Source organism: Piliocolobus tephrosceles, chromosome 2 (genome assembly GCF_002776525.5).
Source record: "Piliocolobus tephrosceles isolate RC106 chromosome 2, ASM277652v3, whole genome shotgun sequence".
NCBI classification, from domain to species: Eukaryota; Metazoa; Chordata; class Mammalia; order Primates; family Cercopithecidae; genus Piliocolobus; species Piliocolobus tephrosceles.
In genome coordinates this window covers 98661267-98675256 of record NC_045435.1, presented here as the reverse complement: position 1 = coordinate 98675256, position 13990 = coordinate 98661267, and the positions used below count along the sequence as shown (strand labels likewise).

Below are 13990 nucleotides of genomic sequence, written 5' to 3'. Positions count from 1 at the left end.
GCAACTGGGGCTGGAAGGCAAGTAGGGTCATTAGTCCAGAGCACCCACGTCTGGAGCCCTATTCAGGAAGAAGTGAATGCTGAGGGTGGGTGAGGCCAGTGCTGGTCCTGAGGAAATCCTTCCATTTACCCTTCCCACCTCTCCTGATTTTGAGAGTTCTAGACCAATCCAAGAGTGATTAGAAAATTAGCTACCGAGCCTCCAAGAAGTTCCTGCAGGCCCTAGAACTAACCTTATTTGAAAGGAAGAATCCTGGAACCTCCCACACCTATGAAAATGAGACCACTTTAACTGCTGCACTCTATACAGAGAAGGAAAGACCTGGGTAAGCTGCCTTTCCCTGTCTGGAGGCACGAAGGCCTCCCAGGTGCTCGGATAACTAATTTACTGGCTCTGTTAGCTGTGTGTACCTTCTGTAGAGTAAGTAAGCGTGTGGTAGAAATTATGAGTAGTGTACTGGTTCCAGGTTTATGATTTTTTTAGTATGTAAGTTCATTTGTTAATTAGTTGGCTAATTAGTTGTGGGGAAGATTCATGTCATCCAGGGATGAAAATAGGACCTGGAAAGGTGCTTTCTGCAGACTGCTCAGTGTCTCTGAGACATGAACAGATAGCTTGTTTACTTGCAGAGGAATGTGCTATCAGCTAGGGGAAAGATTTTTTTTCTTCCCCTAACTAAATTTTCTGAGTGTGGGATAAAAATTAAGGCATTCAGAGTAACAATGAAATGGTTTAACGTATCATTTATATTAAATACAAGTTTATTGCAATGCTTTTCTCTCCCTATTTGGCATCTTCCACCTTCTTAATCTAACCTAAATTGTTTCAAGATTGTATTCAGCATGGCACATAGGGAAATCACACAGTTTGGAAACAGGCCCACTTGGGTTTGAATCTGGCAAAGGAACCGACACAATCCGGCTGTATTTTCTCAATAGTTGTATATTCTCAGCAGTAAGATGGAAGCAGTAACACCTATTTCCTTAGGAGCATGCAAGATGAGGTTTGTGAACTACTGGGACCTACAGCATTGGCCCTTGGTGAGCAGTGGTTATTATCTCTTCCCACACTACCACTTAGGAGGCCCACATGCCTGGCAGTCCCAATGGCCTGGTCTGGCCTGACCTGCCCTTGAAATGAGATGCCTGAAATGTGATGGCTGGTGCTCTATGCATGCACCCAAGGATGCTTGAGGAAGATAAAAACAGCCAGCTTTCTCAGAGATTTATGGTTCTGAAGTTCATCTTTAGTAAGTGCTGATCTTAAATTCATACTCACTGGGCCATTTGCCCAAACCCAGGGTAGAAACCATTCATATCTGTGGAGTTGCTGGAAGAATAGCTTTTCAGTCCCTTTTCAGAATTCCATCTGAATGCACTTAGTTTTGCTGCTGGCAGAAGAGTACCCCCAAAACATTCAGCAAAGGTTTTGTGATCTCTTGGGAGGAAAGGTGTTACACAAATCACTCCTAAGTGCACAAAAAGAGGAATTGTGCCAGAATTGCTTTTTGGGAGAAGAGATAAGCTCCAACAGTTATCATGTGGACTTAAATCATTTCCTGCACTGGCAATTTTCCCATTAACCCTAAGCATGTTCCCTTGCCTGCGGCCTCTTCTCAGAGCACCACTGACCCGCCTAGGCATGGCATGTGGTGGGACAGTCCCGGCTGCATTCCCAGGCAAATACTCCTGCCCCTCGAAGTTGTGAGCCCTCCCCTGAGGGGTGTTTTTCATCTATACTAATTTTCACCTTTTATTCCTGACTTGTGGCAGCTTGTCGTGAGCCTTAGATAAACAGAAAGGATGTGTCACTCCCTCCAGTGTCTTAGTTCAGGACAGGCCAGGGCACAGTATTGCCCTGGATCTCATGAAGATGGGCTTTGCCCTGGCTGGCCCTACTGGGGCAGGAACACGTGTTCTCCATCCAACATCTCCTGCTGTTTATGTTTTTTAAGTGAAATGGAAGCCTTCAGCCCTAAGCTCTGTGGATCCAGGCCCTCACCAACTTCTGGACAAACTCTTGGCGAGTTTAAGCAGGCAGTTCTTTTGTGCCTTTACATATCTTATTTCTTAACCCACGAAGTTAAGTCATTTCCATAGTGAGCAGGGAATGTCCAAGAACCTAGATTCAAAGTGATTCTGTATTGGTATCCATAATGGAGAGATGCTTCCCAGAGAGTGTCAAGTCTGATTTGTGCCTGAAAGGATGTTTATTTTGAAGTAGTGCTTGGTGCAGGGTGGGAATACTTCATCTGCTGTGTTCAGGAATGCAGATGGGGACTGACCCTGAGGGTGAGTCAGTTAATAAGCAAGCAGCCCCTGCTGGGCTGAGGTCAAAGGGATCCTGTCCAACCAGAGGGATTGGACTCCATCGACTAGCTGGCTCCTGGGATTCTCACATTGGATTCACAGTTCTTTAGAGTAACTTCCAGGAGCCCCTCATCTTCTCCTCCTGAGCAGGCCCTCAGGGCAGGAATCTGGGGTCTGGGGGGGCAACTGCACACTCAGATTTTTGCATTATATTACAACTATCAGTACATGCTGCAGTTGGCCACAGTGTGCTCTGTTTTTGTTTCCAGCTTCCCAGTGCAACGTCAGCTTAAAGAAGCAGAGGAGCCGCAGCATCCTTAGCTCCTTCTTCTGCTGCTTCCGTGATTACAATGTGGAGGCCCCTCCACCCAACAGCCCCAGTGTGCTTCCGCCACTGGTGGAGGAGAATGGTGGACTTCAGAAGGTCAGTACTGGCGAGGAACTGTGCACTCCATAAAACTGCAGCAGCGGCATATCTGTCCCATCCTTGATGAATATCCTTAATAAGAATATGCAGAGCTGGGCGCGATGGCTCACGCCTGTAATCTCAGCACTTTGGGAGGCTGAGACAGGTAGATTCCCTGAGGTCAGGAGTTCGAGACCAGCCTGGCCAACATAGTGAAACCCCGTCTCTACTAAAAATACAAAAAATTAGCTGGGCTTGGTGGCAGGCGCCTGTAATCCCAGCTACTAGGGAGGCTGAGGCAGGAGAATCACTTGAACCTGAGAGGCGGAGGTTGCAGTGAGCCAACATCGTGCCATTGCACTGTAGCCTGGGCAACAAGAGCAAAACTATGTCTCAAAAACAAAAAACAAAAAGAAAAGAATATGTGATAGTATGTGTACAGCCATTTACTTAAAGATTTGAAATTACCAAGAAAAGTAACCTTTTTTGATAAAGGATATCTCATTTAGCAACTAAAGATCATTTTTGATGGGAGTTACGGGAGTCACTTCACATTTTTATAACATTCTCTCTTGGGAAGTTGAATGCATGAAACAGTTAAACAACCAGTAGCAGACTCACAAATAGATAAAAAGAGAAACAGACATAGAGAAGAGCTAACAATAAAATAATTGAGTTTAACTACCTTGTTTAATAATAAACATGTTATATATTCTTTTGTATATATCAAATAAAATATGTCAGATTGTCACAATAGGTCAAAAACCAAAATTACCAACATGCTATCTAACAAACGCATCTGAAACAAAGTTACTCAGAACAGTTAAAAGTATAAGGATGAGGCCAGGCATGGTGACTCATGCCTGGAATCCCAGCACTTTGGGAGGCCAAGGCAGGCAGATCACCTGAAGTCAGGAGTTTGAGACCAGCCTGGCCAACATGGCGAAACCCCTTCTCTAGTAAAAATACAAAACTTAGCTGGGCATGGTGGTGGGCACCTGTAATCCCAGCTACTTGGGAGGCTGAGGCTGGAGAATCGCTTGAACCTGGAAGACGGAGATTGCAGTGAGCCAAAATCACGCCACTGTACTCCAGCTGAGTGACAAGAGTGAAACTCCACCCCACCCCCCCGCAAAAAAAGTATAAGGAATAAGGATGAGCAAAGAGACCTCATACAAGTATAAATTAAAGAAAATAAGGGTTATAATATTAATCTCAGTCAAAATGGAATTTCAGGGAAAAATCACTGAAAGAAGATTATTCATCATGAAGATAGTTGACATTTGAGGACACAAAAGTCATAAAGCTTTATATTCCAAATAACATGAGCAAAGGACACAAACAGGTAATTCACAAAATAAGAAATACAGATGGTTCAGTCTTGTTGGTATCATAGACCAGGAGTGGCTGTGGGCTGTGACAGTAGCCACATTGCTTCTGCAAGACTGAGAACACTGCTGTTGCCTGATTTGTCTCACAGGCTTGGAGTGTAGAAGCATAGGAATTAGGCTGAAGGTTTTCATATGGTCAAACATATGAAAAAATAAGAATGTTGCACATATAAATACATGAAAAATATTTTACTTGTTTAGTAATCGAAGAAACACAAACTAAATAATGAGATACCGTTTTCCAGCTTTCAACTTATTAAAGATATTTTTAAACACAATATTTGGTTGTAGCATGGAGTGGTAGGAGGGAGGATAGAGAATATAAATAAGTTGCTGCTAACAATGTTACTTGATGACACCTTTCTGGAGGAAAATTTGGCAATATGATCTTAAAGTCTTAAAAATATCCCTATTTGTTGATGCAGGCAGTTACCCTTTATGGACATAATTATGAATGTGCAAAGATTTAACCATGAGGTCCCACCCAGCATAGATTATAATACCGAAAAATGATAAGCAACCTGATGTTCAACAACAGGCAGTTGGTTAAAAAAAAAACTATAGAATAACTGTGCAATCAAATAGCCTACAGCCCTTCAAAATGATATCTCGTAAATATTGCTGATATAAAGAAATGGATAGAGTGTCTCTCTTGTTCTCTCACACACATTCACACACAAGCATTTATAAGACTAGAAGGACGTATGCTGAAATATGAAGAGGTTATCTCCTATTGCTCACACTGGTGGAATTATAGCTAGGATTTTCTCCTTCCCTCTATACTTTCCTCAGTTTTCAGAAAATCAGCTTAAATTACTTTTATGATTTAAAAAATTATTTTAAAACCACATATGGATGTATAGAAGGGAATTCTGGGAAGATGACAGCCTGAGCACATGGCTCTGTTAAAATTCCCTCCCAGGATAAACCCAGGTGGGCCTGCTGGTGGAGCCTGGAAAGTGCATTAAGGCCCTCAGTTTTCCTGACACCTTCAGGGTAGAGAGCAGGCACAGGATTTATTCTCTCTGTTACTCAGTAAGAAGCAGGGAACCACCAACAGAGGAAAATGCTTACATCTCCCTGAGTCCTTGGACAAACACTCGAATGTATAGTCCCATGAGGTCCACTAGCCAGAAGGAGCTAGCGGATCGCCTTAGAAAGGGCCCACACTGCCCACACAATGTGTGTGGTCCTTTGAGGGGCTGCCCTGGTGAGCTGGATTGCTTCCAGTGCTTGTGCCTTGGAGGAGCCAGTAGTATAGGGGCTTTCTTCATCTCTGAGGTTTGTTAACTTGGGCTCTGCTGGGCCATGAAAACAGCATTCCTTGCTGGGCCTTGCAGTACTCACTCATTTGCCACTTCCCAGAGAGCCTCATAGACTGACCTGCACAGACACTAAGGGAACCCACAACCTGGTGCAAGCAAAGAAAAATGCAGCCTCCACTGAGAAAGTCCAAGTTGAAAAAACTGTAATGAGACTCCCACTGCGGTAAAACTAATGGAAAAGATGGAAGAGAACTTTAACGGACAACTCAGGAAATGAATTATGAGTACAAAAGTAACATTTGGAATTTAAAAACTCATGATTTCTAAATATAAAAATTCAGTAAATAAACAGAAGGAGAATGGTCACTGCTGGGAACTGAATTCATGTTCTGGAAAGGCAAGTGGAAGAAGAAATATCTTACAATTCGGACCAGAAACACAGAGATGGTAATTGTGAGAGGGGACAGCAGGCATCTAGGAGATGGAACATGCAAATGTTAAGAGTTCCAGAAAGAGAAAAAGTAGTAGAAGAAAATTTTCTTGAGCTAAAAACAAAGCTTGAATCTGTGGATTGAAGGAGCTTACCAAGTCAACAGCAGGATTAGTAGAGGAGCGCATGCCTAGATGTATCTGTTGAAATTCTGAAGTTTAAGGACAAAGAGAAAGTCTTACAAGATACTAGAATAAGTTATTTTCAAGGAAAACAGTTATATTAGTATCAGACTTCTCATCAGCAACACTAAAAGCCAGAAGACTATGAAAAAATATTTATAGGCTACTGAGGGAAAAAAATGGAAACCAAAAATTTTGTATGTGACCAAGATATCATTTATCTGTTGAGACAAAAGTTTCTTAGATATGTAATGATTCAGAGAGGGAACAAAACATAAAAATCTGGGTGAGATTGATACTCAGTTATGATATAATTGTTAAAAATGTTAGAAATAGGCTGGATGCAGTGGCTAATTCCCATAATCCCAGCACTTTGGGAGGCCAAGGTGGGCGGATCACGAGGTCGGGAGATCGAGACCATCCTGGCTAACACAGTGAAACCCCATCTCTACTAAAAAATACAAAAAATTAGCCTGGCCTCGTGGCGGGTGCCTGTAGTCCCAGCTACTCGGAAGGCTGAGGCAGGAGAATAGCATGAACACAGGAGGCGGAGCTTGCAGTAAGCCAAGATTGCGCCACTGCACTGCAGCCTGGGTGACAGAGCGAGACTCAGTCTCAAAAAAAAAAAAAAAAAAAAGGATTAGAAATAAGCTGGGTGCAGTGGCTCATTCCTATAATCCCAGCACTTTGGGAGGCTAAGGCAGAAAGATCACTTCAGCCCAGAAGTTTGAGACCAGCCTGGGCAACATAGGGAAACCCCCATCTCTACAAAATAAATAATAAATAATTAGCTAGATGTGGAGGTGTGCACTTGTAGTCCCAGCTACTCTGGAGGCTGAAGTGGGAGGATTGCTTGCACCCAGGAGGTTGAGGCTGCAGCGAGCCATGATCGCACCACTGCCCTCCAGCCTGGGTGACAGCAAGACCCTGTCTCAAAAAACCCCCAGTGTAGAAACAAACATGATTTTTAGGAATAGAACTAATAATAGAACTGTAGCAAGTGGCACAATTAGAAAATAGATCTTTAAAATTCACAGAGGGAGTAAAGGAGAAATAAACAAATTGAACAAGCCATCAAAATTAAGGAAAGGGAAAAAGAACAAATAATAAATAGCAAACATAACATAAAGAATAGGCATAAAACCTAGTTTGATGAACCAGATTCTTCTAACAAAGACCAAGACTACATCAGATTGGTTTGACAAATTCAGCTGTATGATATTTCCAAGAATATGCCTGTCATCAAATAGGAATGATTTTGTCAGTAAGTAAAAGAAAACTGCTGGGCATGGTGGCTAACGCCTATAATACCTGCACTTTGGGAAGCCGAGGCAAGAGGATCACTTGAGGCCTGGAGGTTGAGGCTGCAGTGAGCCTATCGCTCCATTGTCCTCCAGCCTGGGTGCCAGAGCAAGATACTGTCTTGAAAGAAAGAAAAAAAGAGAGAGGGAATGAAAGGAGAGAGAGAGAGAGAAAGTGTGAAAGAAAGAAAAGGAAGAAAGCTGACAAATAATAGCTTAGACAAATAGGGGATTATTTTTCTCACATAAAAAGCCTGGGTCAGGTAGTTACTGGGGTTTAGATTTCTGATGATGCCATCAAGAACATGTTTTTCTGTCTTTCTGCTCCCCTGTCCTTTGTGTGTTTGCCTTCATCCTCATGCTTGCTATTTATTATCTCAAAGTCGCAAGCTTTAGATATCCTATCCACATTTAAAGGAAAAAGATAGGGAGGGGTGGCACTGGCCATGTCTGTCCTTTTATGAAAAGTAAATGCTTTCACAGAAAAACCCAGGAGACTTCTGCTTATGTCTTATTGGCCTGACATAGTGCCTGCCAGATTTCTTTTACTTACTGCCAAAATCATTTCTATCTGATGGCAGATATGTTCTTGGAAACAGCGTACAGTTGAATTAGTCAAACCAGTTGGGTATAGCCATTTGTCACATGGCTATCCAATAGCAACAGGGGAGGAATTTAGCCCAGCATATTCTTGCTCTCAACAAAATCAGGAGGGAAGAATGACTCATGAGTAGGTACACTAGTCAGTGTGGGTTTGTTTCTGCTTCAGTAACAACCTCAAAACCTCAGAGGCTTAAACAATAAAAATCTATTTTTCACTCATGCTACTTCTTTATAATGGGTTGGCTGAGGCTGAGCCTTTTGTTCTGTGGCACTATCCAACAGAAATATAATGTGAGTCGCATGTATAATTTAATTTTTTCCAGTAGCCACATTAATGAAAATATTTTTAAAACAAGTGAAATTAATTTTAATAACATGTTATTTAATCACTATATCCAAAATATTCTCTCGATATGTAATCAATAGAAAAAAATATTAGACAATTTATATTCCTTTTATCTTACTAATCCTTCAAAATCTGATGTGTATTTTACACTTACAGCACGTCTTAATTTGGACCAGGCACATTTTGTGTGCTCAGTAGCCACATGTGACTAGTAGCTACCGTACTGGACAGTATAACCATCTTACCCTCATTCACATGCCTATACCCCATCTCTTTGCTTCCATGACTGTCACAGCAGGACAAAGGAAATGTGATAAATCACATTGGCTCTTAAAGTTTTCACTCAGAAAACTCAGAAAAACATGCCTCATTTCAGCTGACATTTTATTGGCTAAAGTAAGTCACATGACTGCATTAAGTTCAAGGGGAATGGAAGTGTAATCCTCCCACATATTCAGAAAGAAAACTGGAATTATTTGGTGGACAGTGCTAATGACAATTACAGTAGGTGACAGTTTCTGACATAACATCTAACATACAGATAAAGAAAGGTGGAAAATAAAGAAATGGGCAAAATATACAAAGCAGATCAAACAGAAAGCAAGAGTGGCAATATTAATATCAGATAAAGCAGAATTCAAATTCAAAAGCATTAAACAGGATAAATAGGGGTACTTTAGGACAAATAGTCTAATACATGAACCATATAGTAGCCCATAAACCTTTATATATAAAATCAACAATGCCACCAAAGAAGAAAACTATACATGATAAAAAGCTATCTTCAAAATATAAACAGCAAACAACACAGAAAAATCAATGGTAGGTTCTGGCTAATGGAATAAGCCAAGAAAATGAGACAATTGGTATAAACATGGAAAAGATACAAAGTTAGTCTTATTTGCAGGTGACATGATTGTTTACATAGAAAACCCAAAAGACTCCACCAAAGTTGGTTCAAATCATAAAAGATTTTGATTTCTCATGTTTATGAGAAATGTGTGTGCTGTTTCTGGATAGAAAGGCTTAAGTTCTTCTGGGACAAAAAATGTCAAAGAAGAACCGAGAAATTTTTAGAAAGAAAATAAGGAAGACAGCTTGGTATCTTTGTAGATGAAATGATATGAGGAAAATGGCATGGCAGCCTTGGAAGCTTTCCTGGGGTACTCAGCTGTATCTATCAGGAAATAGAAGCCTTTAAAGGCAGTTCCTCCAGCAGAGCTGAGCTCTCTTGGACTTACTGTTCATTCATGAACTTCTATTAACATTTGTCAAGATGGCTTTTTAAAGAATTATGTTAACTTTGAGTTAATTTAGTTAATCCAAAGTGGGGTGATACATTATTTCCATAACACTTGGCTACTCAATCCGGGAGACCAGACACCAGAGAAAGAGCCCTGTCAGAGTGGGAGAGTGAATTCCCAGAGGAGGACCCTCTGCCTCTTGCCCCTAGCTTGCTCAGGACATTGGGAACACAAAGCCCGGGCCTATTAGATGTGGAAGCAGATTCCAGGCCCATTTCTACTGCTGATTCCTTAAGTATCTGTGCCTCTCGGAATTTAGCATGCCAGAGGAAGAGGGAAGGCTATGGACAGAATGGGACAGATGACCTCTAGGGTTCTATCTACCCTGCATATTTACTTTTGCCCTGGAGAAATGAGGATTTGGAGCCTTTGAGTTTCCAGCTGCTTCTGCAGCAGCAGCTTGGGGTAGCAGCCATTGCCACCATCACAGCCACAACCTGGACCTACAGACCAGAAGCCTCCAGAGGCTGGGAGGAGTCAGCACCCCAATGGCAAAGACCATGGAGGACTTTTAAGGGCAAAGACAGCGTAAAACGGATTGTTGGACACTCACAAATACATGCATACCTCATGCTGTATACACACACATACATACATGTAAGCTTCTAGATCAGCACTTTTGCTTGCTCATAGTGGACATTTTGTCAGGCCTTTCAGATGCTTTGTTGTGATCTCTTGCATTATGGACGTGCTCATCTCATCAAAAGTGTGTTCTGAAGGTGCACCTGTGTGCAGGGGCTGTCTGCACTCTCCTGCTAGAGCCGAGCTTCTCAACTTGGGATAATTTGCCCTCCAGGGAACATGTGGCAATGTCTGAAGACAGATTGTCACTAGAGGGGGAGAGAGCATCTGCTGACATCTGGTGAGTAGAGGCCAAGGATGCTGTTAAACATCCTGCAACAAATAGGACATCCCTCACAACAGAGTTACCCAGCCCAGAATGTCACCAGGGCTGAGGTTGAGAAACCCTACTCTGAAGTGGCCCAGCTGGGTATGGCAGCACATACCTATAGCCCCAGATACTCAGGAGGCTGAGGCAGAAGGATGTCTTGAGCTAGGAGTTTGAGGCCACAGTGAGCCATGATCACACCACTGCACTCCAACCTCGGTGACAGAGCAAGACCCCGTCTGTAAAGTAAAATAAAATAAAAATAAGGAAACCCAAATAGGCTGTGAATTTCTGGTTAAAATCTCCTCCAACAAATACTATGCAGCCGTGAAAAAGAAGAAGTCATGTAATTTGCAGCAACATGGATGGAGCTAGAGGCCATTAATCTAAGCAAACTAATGCAGGAACAGAAAACCAAATACCGCACATTCTCACTTATAAGTGGGAGCTAAACACTGAATACTCATGGACAACAAAGGGAACAACAGACACTGGGGCCTACTTGAGGGTGGAGATTAGGAGGAGGGTGAGGATGAAAAGACTATCTCTTGGGTACAATGCGTATTACCTGGGTGACGAAATAATCTGTGCACTAAATCCCCATTTACCCCATAGGTAAATGACATGCAATTTACCTATATAACAAACCTGCACGTGTACCTCTGAACCTAAAATAAAAGTATGTCCTCCACCAAGTATGTCTGTAGGAGCAGTGACCTACCCTTGAGTCCCAGTATTAGGAATAATATTATTTAAAAGCTTCTTAAATGAATTTATCTGTGCAAGTTCTTGAAAACTTTGATTTATTTGATTGCATTGTCTGTTGGAGAGCAGAATAGCTCTGCCTTGAGTGATGTCAGAAGGAAGCTTACAGTCTTTAAGACAAGCCCAAAATCTGAAAAAGGAAGGAACTGTGGAGATCATCTCAAGAGGAAATGATACTTGCTCTTATACTGCAGAGGTGATGACTAGGGGTTAGAGATAATCAAGAAGTTGCTAAATTGTTCTCAGTGTCAAAACAGAGCTCAGAAAGGTGCCAGCCAGCTGCCATTGCCAGCCATCAGGTTTGGCCCCTTCATGTGAGACCTCGTTATCACTGTAACCCTCTTCATAAAAATGGACACATATTTTCACAAATTCTTCAGTGTACAAGGCATGAAGCAGTGCATCGCCTTATTAGGCCATCTAAAAAAGAAGAAACAGAAACTGGAAATGCTCACTGGAAATAATCTTTTTTATTAGCATTTCTTAACAATGCTATAATGAAGTGTTTCCATCAATTAGGTTTGGAATGGCTGGCATTTGGGGCTGAGGAATAATTGAGGCCTTTCCTTGGAGCCTAGGTTTTCTTAACACTCCCTGTGAATACAGGTTGTATTTCCCTTAAAGGAGAAAGCTGTCCCCTTGTCTGTTGCCTGGGAGGGAACTTCTTGTACCTTGCCTTGTCCCCTCTCCTCAGTCTTCCCCTAGAGGAGCTCCTGGAATGACCAGGAGGTCATTGTAATCTGATGAACACGTCTCCCATTCCCTGCATATGATATTGACTTAGTCTTTTTAGGGAAAAACTTGCTTAAAAGAAAAAACAAACAGTTATTAGAAGGAGTCAAGGATTAAAATAAAGTATGAGTTTTTATTTTTGTTTTTTAATTAAGGATTGAATTCCTGGGAGTAAGGGAGGCACTATTTAAATACACAAAATGGTTGGTGAGCCTCAGGAGCCCAGCCTGGCTTGTTAGCAGAACGAGTGTCTGAGAGACAGAAGGAGCCTCATGCCTTAACTGTGGAAAATTTTCGGATTCCTCCTGTTCATTAAACACCACCAAGGTACAGAGAATGGCAGATCATGCAGCTGCTGTGCTCGAGAGGGCTTTGAAGTTTCTTTTGAGAATATGATCTTCTCTTCAAACCTGACAATGATTTTTTTTTTTCTTTTTCCTCAGGGTGACCAGAGGCAGGTCATTCCCATACCAAGTGTATGTATATTTATCTAATTTTATTTATTAAAACGGTCATAAAATCTTGTGGCTTTGGGCCTACTGATATAAAGGATTTTTTTAATGTTATTGCTTATGTTGAGTTTATCATGTGGTGTAAACAGCTCTGTTCTGTTACAAAGAAAACTGAAGCTACATTTTAAACTGTGAGCAGGAAGTTCTCTACAGAGACAGTTTCCTTTCTCAGGAACAGCAAGGCAGCCAGCATCCATTTACCCAATTCTCATTTTCCCTTTCTCTCTGGGAAGGACCTCCAAGCTGAACAAGCTGAGGTTGCTCAGAACCCTCACCCACACCCCACCATCTTAGCCTCAACTCCATAGATTGGCGGGAACATTCTTTTGCCCAGACACAGTTCTTTGCAGCAGGTTCAGTCCCAGTGGAACTGGGCTCACCAAGCCCAGGTCCCAGGTGACCGGACCGTTTCTAACTTATCAGTGGTAGTATGGCTGTAGCTCCGAGATCAGAGAAGTCACCCTAACTATATTCTCTGGACTTGCAGGACCCATCCCACAGGCCTGCTGTGCTGCAACTCTGCCCAGCTGGGCACTCCCTGAGGCCACCCTCACTTCTGTTGCCAGCCCTGAAATTTGTTCCACCCCAGCACAGTCCCACACCAGCCACCCCTCAGCCATCCGCTGTCCCTTCTCTTCCTCCTGTTCTGCCAGCAGAGCCACCCAGCCTGAGGCCAGTCAGCAAGAAGTAAACTGAAGACTGACTTCCAAAAGAAACTTACAGTCGAGATGTCTATATCAAACAAGACCTTTCAAATAGTCTTATGTCCTTAGAGAAGGAGTTAGGTTTCAAAATGTGTCTATAAATTAATTTTTTAGTCTGTAAAGATGATCAGATTCAGATTACTTGATTCAAATCTGTTCATCTCTCTTTCCTTGGAGTTTTTCACATATTTTCTGGGAACATCCAATAGACACAGCAATCTTACATAGAAGGAGTAGATGGATTTCATGCATACAGGGTGACTCCAAAGGCTTTGGTAGTACATGTCACTTACAAATTGCCCAAAAAGTTTACAGTAATTTCATTTTTCTCAAAACTCTAACTCTTGATTGACTAATGAGTTGCAAGAGTCTGTGTAGTGATTCTGACTGCCCATGTGCCTGAGGGTTGGGCTTTGTTGGGAAAACTGGCTTTGATCAAAAAGATTGACCTAGCAACCCAACTTTTTATCCAGAGTTTGAGGGAGATGCCCAGCAGAGTTAATACCAGAAGACTCTTTAACCTTTATACAAAGTAGTTTTTGACATTTTTTTTTCCTACAAAGGTACCTACATTAAATGATGGCAGGTAGCATCTCTCCTTCCACCTTCAATGGCACTGTTACTGTTTTTTCTTAAAGCTAATTGGCAGCCGTGTGCAAAGTTAAGTGCAGAACAAAAGCACTTGTCAGTATAAAAACCCCACTGAAGAAACAGACCCTTTTCCCACAAATCTAGACTCAGCCATGTATAGAATTCTGGAATTAGAGAAACAGGAAGAAAATTCCTTATGTAATGGATCCTGGTGATGGATTAATAAACTGCTGACTGTGTCCTACATGTGAGGTGTTGGG

General features: G+C 42.1%; 1 protein-coding gene across 1 annotated transcript in view; it reads left to right on the top strand.

Annotated features, from left to right (window-relative positions):
* Nucleotides 1–991: 991 nt before the first annotated feature.
* Nucleotides 992–13990, top strand: part of CTDSPL (CTD small phosphatase like) — a 38638-nt gene continuing 25639 nt past the window's right edge. Inside the window, exons 1-3 of the mRNA XM_023187605.2 lie at nucleotides 992–1040; nucleotides 2579–2733; nucleotides 12367–12399. Of these exons, the coding sequence (XP_023043373.1) occupies nucleotides 992–1040; nucleotides 2579–2733; nucleotides 12367–12399 (237 nt within the window). The remainder of the gene's footprint in view (nucleotides 1041–2578; nucleotides 2734–12366; nucleotides 12400–13990) is intronic.